This window comes from Poecilia formosa, unplaced genomic scaffold (assembly GCF_000485575.1).
Source record: "Poecilia formosa unplaced genomic scaffold, Poecilia_formosa-5.1.2 Scaffold172, whole genome shotgun sequence".
NCBI classification, from domain to species: domain Eukaryota; kingdom Metazoa; phylum Chordata; class Actinopteri; order Cyprinodontiformes; family Poeciliidae; genus Poecilia; species Poecilia formosa.
The window spans coordinates 901,123-914,037 of NW_006800111.1; the positions used below are offsets into that span (position 1 = coordinate 901,123).

At 36.7% G+C, this 12,915-nt stretch overlaps 1 protein-coding gene across 3 annotated transcripts; it reads right to left on the reverse strand.

Annotated features, from left to right (window-relative positions):
- Nucleotides 1–967: 967 nt before the first annotated feature.
- Nucleotides 968–8,027, reverse strand: LOC103147001 (E3 ubiquitin-protein ligase MARCH2-like). 3 transcript variants are annotated; one of them, XM_007565125.2, is made up of 5 exons: nucleotides 7,688–8,027; nucleotides 5,365–5,672; nucleotides 5,042–5,255; nucleotides 4,570–4,779; nucleotides 968–2,368 (listed from the first exon to the last, which is right to left on the reverse strand). In XM_007565125.2, exons 2-5 carry the CDS (start codon nucleotides 5,547–5,549, stop codon nucleotides 2,213–2,215), a joined length of 765 nt encoding a protein of 254 aa, XP_007565187.1. In that variant the 5' UTR covers nucleotides 5,550–5,672; nucleotides 7,688–8,027; the 3' UTR covers nucleotides 968–2,212. The 3 variants fall into 3 exon arrangements, with proteins under 3 accessions (XP_007565187.1, XP_007565190.1, XP_016533515.1); XM_007565128.2 differs by having other exon boundaries at nucleotides 5,042–5,237; nucleotides 7,688–8,024; XM_016678029.1 differs by lacking the exon at nucleotides 7,688–8,027 and adding an exon at nucleotides 7,342–7,360.
- Between the last annotated feature and the right edge of the window lie 4,888 nt (nucleotides 8,028–12,915).

The window sequence follows — 12,915 nt, forward strand, 5'->3', positions numbered from 1 at the left end:
TATATATTCAATGGGGAACACATTACATACGTTGCGTCTGGTGAAGCATTTCTTTAGAGATTTGTGTTTTGTGTTATGATACATTGAAATGATGATACATTTTCAGATTACTGGTTAAGTCTGGGAGATTTTTTTTTTTTAAATTAAGCATGGTACTGGGTGGCTAAGTTGGTAAAGCGTGCACACCATGTACAGACTCTTTGACGCGGTTGTCCTGAGTTCGACTCCCCGTCTCTGGCCTTTGTCTCTTCACTGCTCAATAAAATCTCAAAAGTATTTTAAAGAGTTTATAATGGCAAGCAATTTAACAAACACCACAGATCCTCCACCACACAGTTTTCTCATGTTTGTTCCATTTTACACCAGGCTCATCTGAAAAGCTCAATCTTAATTTAATTTGTGCTTCAATATCGTCCCAGTTAAAGTCCCATTGAAAGTCCCATTGAAAGTCTGGCCAACTGAATGTTTATGCTCGGGATGGTAGGAAGTAAAAGGGCTAGCAAAGGTATATTAGCAGCTGGTTAGCGGTAGCTTCAAACACCTTAAGTCACAGAACACTGACTGGAACAATAACAGACAAGTTCCATACAAAAAAAAAAAAATACACAGAATAAACAAGATTACGTAAACCTGCCACAGCAAAATTTGAGACCTGTGATTAACGCATTTATTTTTCTTTTATGAATTCGAGACATCTTAAGGCCTTGATTTCAGATGCATAAATTTAAGATATTTTTAATAATGCAGACACCCTGCTTCAGTTCTACAAAAAAAATTAAAAGAAAGAAAATTTTAGGTTGCTAAAAATTATGTCACTATTATTCCCTAATACGAGATTCCCCCCACTGAATAAATGTGCTTAGACTTCACATTTTCAAAATTGCTTTTTTTTTTTTTTTTTTTTCTGCTGCAATAAAAAAAAAAATAATTCACGCAAACAAGTAAGCAAATCCCAGTTCACACGATGTCCAGGAGTCCCTCATGTTTTATTGCACAATAACCCAACTTTCCAGGGGGATGAAGCAGGAAGACTACAGTAACACAAAAATACTTTTAGTATACATCGATTGACATCTCAAAGCACATTTCTCTTTTGCATTTTGCTGAGGCCCAGACTGCTCTCAAATTGCATGTCTATCGTTTCCCCAGTGCCTTCCATCTCACCAATCTGAACACGGTCGCTGTTGTATTTTTATTTTTTTAATTTAATTTCTTGTGGTTTTTAAGACATTTTACCACAGACCATTTCTATCCAGCTCAGCTCATGAGTGATGCATTTACACATGGAGTGAGGCTATTTCCTAATGCACTTTTATGACAACAGAAGAGACATCATCCAATTAGAATGTAAACACTTTTCATGCCTTCAATACTTTTTCAGAGCGAGTTAGTGTCATTTTATGAACTACGATTCCCAGCAAAACACCCCCTCCCACACCCCACAACCCCCCGCCCCCCTTTGACATGTGTGACTGATGCAACGCGTCTCCCTTTACTGACCAAGGAGGAACATGATTTAACGTTCCCTCTAGAGAAAGCAATGTAAAAGCTGTACCTGGAAACTTAAAAGCTTCAGATTATAGACAGGGACAGTGATAGAGGCGACAGTCGCCCTCTACTTGTCAAACAAACAAACAAACAAACAAAAAAAAGGAGTATTCACAGCTAGACTTTGTCAATCTTCTTAGGTTCCTATCCATTTGCAGAACTACTGTTCGTCCACGGTTTAAAACCAGCTAAATACATTGTGCAGGGGGCATAATAGGGGAATTATAGGTAGTGAATATGTCTCTTATTATACTGTAGTAGCATGCTGAATCAGTTATATCCTGCTACATTAGCTTGTGTCTTAGTATTTTATAAGTTTCTGCCACTGACATAAAAAGTCAGGCTGGTTAGTTCATTCTCCGAGTGTCAGTTCGTTCACGTCCCCAGCTCTGGTGAATACACAGTTTTTAATAATCTAACACCCCTCTGAAATGAGTTCCTCCCAAATCCACTTTTTGTGGGCAGCCAATAACGTAGTTTTGTTTTTGTTTGTTGTTTTTTTTAATCAAGTGCTTTAACAAAGAATCATGAGGAGAAAGCATCCCTTTCCCTTCAGGATCGTCCATATGAAGTGCAAAAGTTCAGTATTACTATGATTAATCTTGTTTTTAGAGTGCTTGTGTGAGCTTGATTTGCATTATTTCCCTCGCCGCCGCCCCGGCACTCATACGATGGTCTCGTCAGTCATTTTCTTGGTCGACTTGGTCGGCACCGAACGCTGGGTGGTGTGCGCCCCCTTCATGTCGGGCATGAGCAGGCGAACTTTCTGATTGGTCCTCCTCCACTCCGAGTACAACTGACAGTGATACCGAAACGACACCTAGAGGTCGGGCGACAAAGAAGAGGGGGTTGGTCCACAACAGACAGTGAAAGGAGATTAAAAGACGTGTCAACAAACCTGACAAAAGATGTCCGAGAGACAGCATGATGAATGCAACGCAGAGAAAGAAAGACGAAGGCTAATTTTTAAAAGTGAATTCATAAGTGCGCTTTCCAAAGTTTCTCTCGGTGGCTTTTTATACACCCGGTTCAGTAGATGTGAAGGAGAAATTTGGCTTCTGATCTCAGCAAGCTATGCGTTTCTGTTCAGGCATGTAGATTCTCGGAAGCTCTGAATGATAAGAAGCTGCACATAAAGTCCTGCTATTCTTCGCTCATCATGTTTTATGAGTTCCCCACTTCAAAAAAACTGGAGAACAATCTCTTCTGCAGGACAAACTTCAACGTAACCCGTTGGGATTTTATGTAAAATATCAACATAAAGCAGATACTAATTGGGAAGTGAATGGATTTTATTTCTAAATAAAAATCTACAGCACTGTATCCATATACATTTAGAGCCCTTTACACCAACACAAAGCAGCTGCCTAAAGAAATCAATTAATTAGTAAATTCAGTTCATTCGTGTGTAATTTAACACTTTATAAATTTAGAAAAACTGCAGAAATCCACAGCTCTAATTGGAAAATCTATTTACAGAATAACTATTAGTCATGCAATACACAACTCTGGCCCTTTTCGGAGGAGTGGCAAGCAGAAAATCACTGTTGGTATACAACAAGAAGAAGTTATTTTTAAAAGCTTTTGCAAAAAGCCGTATATGTAACACAACCAACACATGGAAGAATATGATCTGGTCAGATGAGAGCAAAATCAAATAACCTTGCCCGTATTTAAAACATTACGTGTGGCAGAAAACTAACACTGTGACACCGTGAACACAACGTCCCCGATCTCAGACATGATGGTGGCAGCATCATGCTGAGGGGAAGGTTTTGTTCAGCAAAGACATGAAAACTGGTCAGTATGGATGGGAAGATGAATGGAGCTAAATAAAAAGCTATCTCCGAGGAAAACGTCTAAACGGAGTTAAACATCCACCGCGTTACCATGGAAAGGTTTCGATTAAGGTAAAGAAACGGCCTAGTAAAAGTTCAGAACTAAACACAATTAAAGGTCTGTGTAAGTAGAGATGTTTTCCAACCAATCTGACTGAGCTTGAGCCATTTTGCAAAGAAGATTGTGAAAAATTTCAATTTGTACTGCAACCCGCTTAGAGACAGACGCCAAAAGACTTAATTGCAACACAAAGTGGCTGTAGAAAGTACAGCCACACGGGAGTTAAATACAAATGCATACCTCACTTTTTAAATTTACTTTTGAAAAAAGAACATATCAATGAAATTAATCATTTTCTTTTTAATAAAATACAATTAAGCTTGTTGCTATAACATGAAAAAAAAAAAAAGGTTTTGAAACATTTTGCAAAGTACTGTTGACAAAATCTAGAAATTTGTTTTACATTGTCATTCAGACGACTTAATTTGGAACTCCATCCATCCATCCATCCATCCATCTCTCCCTCCCTCTCTCCATCCCTCCATTCCTCCATCCATCCGGTAGGGGGGGCAGCAGCTTCAGATATTATTAAAAATATTATTTTTAATAATATTTTTTAAATAGAAGTCCTGATGTCCTTATTGTCCCACCCGTTTCACTCCCCCAGTAATTCTCTGATAAGCATTTAAAGACGTTCGTACTGAACACACAAACGACACGAAGGTGGTTTTGACTGAAATAAGTTTTATGTTTTATCCCCGACTCCTCTGGGTCTGGCTCTACCGTCCTTAGCTGATACTTTGTTGGGGGGGAGATGGTGCAGAAATCCTAGTAAAAAAAAAAAAAAAAAAAAGATCCAGCTTCAAGAATCTATTCAGATTTGAAAAAGGGAGGCCCAGACTTCCCTCTCTCCAGCCACTTTTGCAACAGTATTTTTTTTAATATATATATTCATTTGACCTTTATTCATACAGGATCACAAGATCTCATTTATAAGAGACTTGTTTTGATTTTTAAAAAAAACTAAGCTAATAAAATATGAGCTAAAATCAAGAGCAAATTTCCGAAAGATTTCTCTTTTTGTCTTAAACACCACAGAGTAAGAAAACGGCTATGAGTTGAAAATGATAGACGGTTCACCTGAGAATATAAATTACAGTGGCGAGCGAAAGCCGTAGTTACCAGTGTCCAGAGGATGTAGATGGTGAAGAGGGCGATGGTTAGGGCAATAAGTCCAACAGCCTCCAATCTGCTTTTCAGCTGCAGATGGTCCTGGGCCCCCCTGAGACACAACCACCCGGAAATAGCCGCCAGGGGCGTGATGAGAAGGAAACAGGCCATGTCACACAGCAGTGTGCGCTTCTCACTCCGAGGGCCGGGGTCCTTCAGCCACTGAAGGACAGCAAAATGAAGAGCTTACTGGTGCAATTCAAACTTAGCGGTGGTATCAGTTTAGAAAATAGAAATCTAAAGGAAGAGCTTTGCCGAATACATCTGTGTGATGTGAACCGGTCGTTTTAGAAAATATCTGCTCTCACCGTGAAGACGGCAAAGTACTGCAATGCTAAATACCAAATGAGACTCAACTTCTAGTAAACATACAAAACAAGATACCAAACACATCCATCGCCGCAGTTAGTTCAGCCCCTCCTACCTGTGTCAGTGGTTGTGGTCTCCGCTCAATGGTGAACTCTGTGTGACAAAGTTCACAGTAGCTGGTGTTGGAGGACGACAGCCACTTTTCCAGGCAGCTCTTGTGCACTTTTCCCAGAGTACCAGTGCAGTCGCAGGGTGAGAGCAGTGTCTCCCCTCCGGCGCCCTCATGACAGATCCGACACATCCCCACATCGCTGAGCGCCGACACGCGACTGCATCGGAGGGGAAGGGGAAAAAAATAAATAAATAAAAAAATCATAATAATGTGAGCCACTTATTTACAGCATACACTCTGGAGCCACATGCTAGTTTTATACTCACCTCTGCAAGCTCACAGCTTTGACAACAGTGGAGAGTGGGCGGCCATCTTTAGCTGTAACCTTGGCAACGTACTGGGCCTGTGTAGTAGAATCGGACTCCTCTGAATGCTTAGAGGCATCGGGCTCAGTGTTCTCAGAATAATCGCAGAGGGATCCGGGGAGCTGGCAGCACCCTGACGAAGACATGGCTCATCTGGGGTCGAAAGTGACGACAATACTGGCAGAGGCCGGCGCTGGCTTCAACTGAAGAACTGATCCTGAACTGGATTTGATTTGAAAGATTCAATCCCCCAAACTTCTCTGATCCACCTACAGGGAAAAGTCCCAGGATATTAGCAACATAAAAGCAGATGTCACATGATTATGTAAAAAAAAAAGACAGACTCTTGTGCCTTTTAGTCACTTCTTTACTCACACTTCTCAGTTACAGTGTCATCAGTTTTAGGTTTTGAATTGGAAACATTATTTTTACAAGGATGGTATTATTTTACAATTTCAATATTGAAAAAAGTAGAAAACAGGAATTAGGTGATTAAGTTTGAATTTAATGTGATTTCTCTCTAATCTACACAGAATCTAAATTTCAGAAGCAGTTCATCTCAAACTTACTCATACCCCTAGAAGATTTCAATTCAGTTCAGTTTATCTATATAGCACCAATTCAGAACACGTTATCTCCAGGCACTTTACTAAAAAAATAGTTTGTCTCTCAGTCATTCAATTTTGATTCAAAATATTTTATTTATTTTCATGTGCACCTGCTTTTTTTTCTTAATAATTAAAAATTTATTTATACAGCTCTCAGAAACTGACAGCTAAAGAGCAAAAAGTTGTGCTTTATCCTAGTGGATAAAGCACAACTTTATCCACTAGGATTTCTCTTTAAATAGCTACACACTGACCACAGACAAACACGAATCAATTAATAATCAAAAGTCTGAAAATCAGAGTTTCCCCCAGTCTATTCTAAGCCTGGCGGGCCACCAGGCTTTACTTGTGTCCCCACCAGGCTTAGCATTGCTTATTTATTTGAGTCTTTTTTAAATGTTTGCTTTTTAAAAACAAACAAACAAACAAACAAACAAACAAAAAAACGTTATAGTTGGTGTTCAGATATTAATCTTTAAATCTTCCAATAACACATAATTATCAAGTGATATTTTCAAATTTACTCTCAAGTTTAAACATTTTTTTTAACACAAAAACATGATGGGCCGCTAGATGAATGACTTCTGAGTGCCCAACTGCAGAGCTTAACAAGTTTTCTGGGGGGGAAAACCTTGTGGAAAGAATAAGAAAAACCGCTACTGATAAAAAATATATATATTATAATTAAAAAAAAACTGAAATCCATAAGCCTGTGGATATCTTCATTTTGTGTGTTCCTTGGAAAAAAAAACTGTATTGAAATATTTTCTTTCAAACTAATACCAGTATTAGTTAAATCCAAAAAAGCCACTGCTCATGCATTTTTTAAAATTAACATCTAATGCAGTTTGAGCAAACAGGAAATTGGCTCCAACATGCATTCCTGTTTATTTTTTTCTTTTTACTTTTAGGGCAAAGTCTTTAAGGTGATCAATGAGGAAAAAAAATCATAGAAATCCTTGTGTATTTAAAAAAAATACGTTTAAATGTGAGTTAAAAAAAAAGAAAAAAAGAAGCTAGAATAAAATTAAAACCAATCCCCCCCGCACAAAAAAACACCCAAAAACTGTCCAAGAATCAGAAGGAGAGTGAATGTGGGCTATCTGGCTTTAAGATCTATTAATGCCTTCACCCACATAAGGAATGTTTGACAGTGTAGTGGGAGTGTTTGTTTTTCAACCGAGTTCCTGAGGTCTGGGTGGCCGTGTCAAAAACAACATGTAAACCTGTAATTTATCTACAATAACCTCCTAGTTGTTAAAATTACATTTTTAAAATGCTGTAGGAATTGAACAAGTAAACATTTGACTACAATTCATGACATACTAACCAGGACTGCAAGGTTTTACTTCAGTTCAATCCGACATACTAAGAGAGAAAAAATTATTAAGCTTTATCACACTAAAAGGCGAGAAAAAAAATCAGAGCGATTAGTATCTACATTTTGAGTTTCTATTAAGCGGTTGGCCGTAATAAATAACACACCCATCGTTAATTATGCTCAACTGACAGTAGCATTGGTGTGTAATAACCGATAAGAATATAAGTATTTAAAAACGATAAAACCTGATGCCTTGTTTTGGTAGTTGTTTACAATAGAGCAAATATGTTATGTGGCTGACAAAACAATTATGCTACTAAGGTGGAAAATATGACTTTACTGTAAGTGTACTCACCCGACGGCCTGCCTTTTCTTCGCTTGGCCTTGAGCTAACTGGACAACCCTAGCTACGATTTATGACTATGAAGCCTGAGCAAAAGCTGCCATTACGAGAGGATACAGACGACGACCATATGCAGTGTACCCTCCCCATGACAGGCAGTTCGGGCCACTTGATTGAATTTGATTAGAAAATGTAGAATAAAATCCACCGGATTCTGCCAGAATAGCTAGACCCAGAAAACGGGGCTAGCTGGCTAGCAACGGGTAAGCCTCGGCATCCCTCAGCTGTGCACTGGTCATGTGACCCCGTGCTGCCTTCACAGTCATTTGTGATGTCGGAATGATGAATACAGTAAATCAGTCTATCAAATCAGGGTATCAAAGGAACTCAAAAAATGAACGAACAAAGTTCAATAAGAATGTTGCATCATCCCGCTTTTTTTATATATTATTTTTATTTATTTAAATTGCTACTTTCATAAATTGTATCAATAAACGAAGAGTAAAACATACCTGTTTTATTCTTCTTTGAAATTATCAATAATGTAGGCAACTAAAAAAATCTATTAACGTCAACAATGTAGAAGTAGGGAGCCCGTTTGGCGATATCAGAGAAAAGAAAGAAAAAGAAAAATTGTGGCCACGAAATGTCAGAGTTGTTACTCGCGGCCACGACTTAGTTACGAGGTAAGGCAATTTTATTTACACATTTTCACCAACAAGGCTCGAGGCACTTTACATGAATTATAAGGAAATGCAAACAAAACAACAAACCAAAAGAAAGGCCAAAAGGTAAAAGTATAGAACTTATTGGTCCCCCTTGTTTAATAATTAGTCTGTATTTTATAAACTTGTAGGGGTTTCTCTGGATTCTTGATCTGATCAAATTAAATGAGAAGTGTTGAAAATATTTGTTTAATTATGCTAGTTTTTAATGATGTTTGATTTTAACGCATGTTGAAATATTGGATTGATAATGATTTTGAGTAGGCCTCAATTTAGGTTAAATTTAGACTCATGTTTTAATCAGTATATATAACTTAATCAGTAGAACATTTTTCTTAGATATAATGAGCACAATTTGATTAATATTAGATTAATCAGTAGTTTTGTTTTTTTTACATAGATCATAGACTTAACAGTATGTCATTTGAAAAATGTATTACTGCATTATATCCAAAGAAGTAGAAAACTAATAAGAAAATATTGAGTGTAATAGATGCTTTGGTATGGAAACTGCTTATGTCTGTTTTATGAGAGTTTAAAGATATTATATGAAATGTGTGACAATTTTTATAATCAAAATCTCCTGTTTGATGCATTGGGGAGAGGTCCGGAGAGCTCTGTGCGGTGCAGGAACCAGTTTGAGGCAGTTTGAAAGGATAAAAAAACACGGATAGCTGATTAACTTCAGATCTGAGAGAAGCAAATGAGGATTTAACTACCGTCCTGATGAGAAGCTGCTTTCTGACCCAGATGATCTCCATCCAACCTGGTTCCATCCATCCATCCATCCATCCATCCATCCATCCATCTAACCTCGTTCTCTCTATCCATCCATCCTGGTTCCCTCCATCCCTCCTTCCATTCTGGTTCCGTTCCATTCCTGGGAATTATGTGACCATTTTGATTTCTTTACAGGGATGTTCTCACAATCTGTTAAAATAAAAATGAATAAAACCAGAAAATCCTGGGAGTTTGTCTTTGAATGTGGAGATTGGACATGAAGATTCCTTTGAGATGACAGAAAAAGAGACAACATTAAACATCCCCAATGTTATCTCCAATGTTTAAAGTTGTCCAGGATGTTTAACTTTGTCCCCAATTTTTTTGTTTTATCTCCAATGCTCAATGTTGTCCTTGATGTTTAAGGTCATATAAGGTGAAATTGTCATTGTTGCTATGTTTACTGTACCTGGAATGTTTTACTTTATCTCCAATGTTTAACGCAAAAGGAAACTTTTCTGGAGATGAAATTTGACATCTGATAAACATTGGCAATAATCTTAAACATCAAGGATAACGTTAAGCATTATCCGTTAATATATCAGGATTTTAGTTTTATTTTATCTTTTCTCTGTCACCAGATGGGTTCCGTGAGAAGCGCTTAATTTATTAAGAGCGTTTTTTTCCCACTGCAAAACCACTAGGGGGAAGCAATTAGTCAGGCTACGTGAATCAACAGTGGCATTCATTAAAGTGGTGCTTTTCTACTCTATATTTCCATATTTAATAAATTAAAATATTCTTTCCGATTCGGCTCAATAGTCAGATTAAAAGTATCTTTTGGAGATAACATCCTTTAGGTATTACACATACTTTTCATACTGTTTCTTTTATTATTTTTTCTTACTGTAATATTAAAAGTCGGGTTGTTTTAACTGTAAGCAGGAAATAATCATAGTACAAAATAAAAATATAAATACATACAATATTTGTAACGACATAAAATTCATAAAATTGAGATCATTTAATTTTAAGACTTCTAGAAGCCCCTGGAAAACCCTGTACAAGAATAATGCAAATACACCTTATGGGTACTGAGATATATTCAGTTCATTTTAGGTAAATGATTCTTGACCATCTGTCTTAGAAAAATACCTTGTTGTATAATAGTGTCTATTTTTACCATGTCACCGTTTCTATTTCTGTCACTTTTGGTTCCTTTGATCCCAAACACAGATAATGAATGAGTTTGTTTAAAGTAAGTTTAACCTCTGCACACACACACACACACACACACACACACACACACACACACACACACACACACACACACACAAATGAACAGGTATTATGGGAAATTGCGACAGTCCCTCCTGGCATGCCTCTTATTAGTTAGAGTTCACCTATCTATTGAGTCAAAGTCCAACACAAATCATGAGATGCTGCATCTCCACATGCGTGGGATACCATGGGACATGTGTTAGTGAACTTTAACTGGGACCACCAGAGAAATGCACTGGCAAATCATTAACACAGCACAGTCAGGATATTGTATTGGTTCGCCAGGATTTGAACTTGTAGAAATACTGCTGTTAATAATAATAATATACACATGCAACTCATTAAAGGAAATGTCTGATAATATGTATTTTGCTCGGGGTTCTTGTTGAGCTCTTTGTAAATGTCACAAAGAATTATATCGGTAACTTTCAAAGAATCAGAGAAGACCTTAGATCTTCTCCTTACACATTCCTTTTTGTCTCTTTTCTCCCAAAAATTGCATCAGACAGAAACTGAGAAAATACAAAATACAGTGTTCTTCCATGACCTGATCTGTGTGACGTTGATGCACTCTTGAAATAATTTTGTAACTCCTGCAAAGGATGGCCATTGTTCAACGTTTATCAAAGTTCCAAAGCCTAAGAAAAAGAAAAAGAAAAAAGCAGAACAAATCAAGAATGTACATTTGGTATAAAGAGAAAAAGGTACAGTGAGTAGAAGTTAAAGACAGATTGCATAACTTATTCAGAGCGTTTGGCTTTCAATAACAGCTTAATTCAGGTACTTCACCTCCATCTCGTGATCTTTTAAGCTTCATTCTCGTGAGGGACTAATCAAGTTTCTCTCATTATCTGATGGGCTCTTGTCCTTATACTTACTTGTGCTATCAATCTCATGAGAAAAAGCTAGAGTCACATTTATATTTATTTAAGTACTTCACCTTTTCTTTGTTAGGCCCGTTTATTGACTTATTAGGGACTGTTAAAGGCAGCTGTTTGTGTCGTTGGTTGTTTCAGAAAGCCCATATTGAACATTTCAAAGTTGCTCATTTGCCTACTCATTTTTTACATAAATTTGTCAAAGGTCTCAACTATATACACAAAATGTATATTTTATTGAATTTGAATTGATAGCATTAGTCCTTTATGTGTCCATCAGAGTGCTTATAGTGTTTTTAACTTTGACCACACACTGACTGTATTGATTTTAAAGACTGAACTATTCCCTCAGTACAAAAAAAAGGTAAAGCAAACAAACAAAAAGTCTAGTCTTTTTTAAGATTTAAAAAGTGTATAATTTATAAAATACTTTATAGCTGTTCACGCACATGTTGTTTGCACTTCCCTAGTTTTGACATCTGTGACTGAAATATATTTTTAGGAAAGATATTTATTATTATATTATTCTTTTAAAATGTTGATTTTGGGGCCATTCCATTCACTGCAGTCAAACATCATTCACTGATGAGAGAAGCACCGACCCCTGTGATTTCACTCTTCTGACTGTTCTGTCACGGGACTTTGCTAATGGACCATATTAAATTATTGGTCTTGATAGAACAAATAGGAAAAGTGAAGCCATGCACATGATTTCAACTTGACATACAATCATGTGGAAAAATTACACATCTCTGACTTAAAAAGTTCACTTGATGTTTCAGTAATGAATTATTTTATCCCTTTTCAAACAGCTCATTCTAACAAACAGTGATAAGAGAGTTAAGTTTTAAATGTTGGTTTTCCCAAAACATGCCAAAAATGTATACAATTCTTCTGTGACGAAACTCAATAAACTTTGAGCTAAATTCAACGTCCACGAAAGATCAAGCAACTTTTAGAGTTGTTATTTAGCATATTGTACCAATCGCATTTACTTCCTAAAGTTTTCTTTGACACAATGTGAGCAGTAATTATCTTGATGTACTTTTTTGGTTCAGAATTTCAGATTTGAATTCTGAAATTCAGAGCATGTGGGTGGGTGTGAATACTTTTCCCCACATTATAACATCTTCCATGTTTTACTGATGACATGAGGTTCAACATAATATGACTGGTAAATTAACTACACATGTTAAGTTCAGATAAAAATGATTAATGTGTATTTACATTATTAGAGTAAAAATAATTTTGCTCTAAGGTTCTTTTTGGACTAGTTTATACATTTTCAATGCAGCTCATAAATAAGGAATCTCCCTCTCCAGACAAATGTACTTTGCACCTTTTGTTTTAAATACTCTTTCCCTGTATTGACAGAGACAACATTTCATGTTTGTGTTTGATAGTTTTCCTTTGAAAAATAATTCCTTTGAAATATTTGCAACACAGATGGAGCTTAGTGACAAAATCTGACTTATTTTAGTCAGTTTGGAGATTTCTAGCTATCGAGAACTGTTAACAGAGTTTTATACAACCCACATAATTTTATCACACATGTCAACATTTTATCATTTACAAATTTAAAGCCCTGAGTCTAAGCTGTGTGGATGTATCTTATAGGTGTTGGGGGATAGGATTG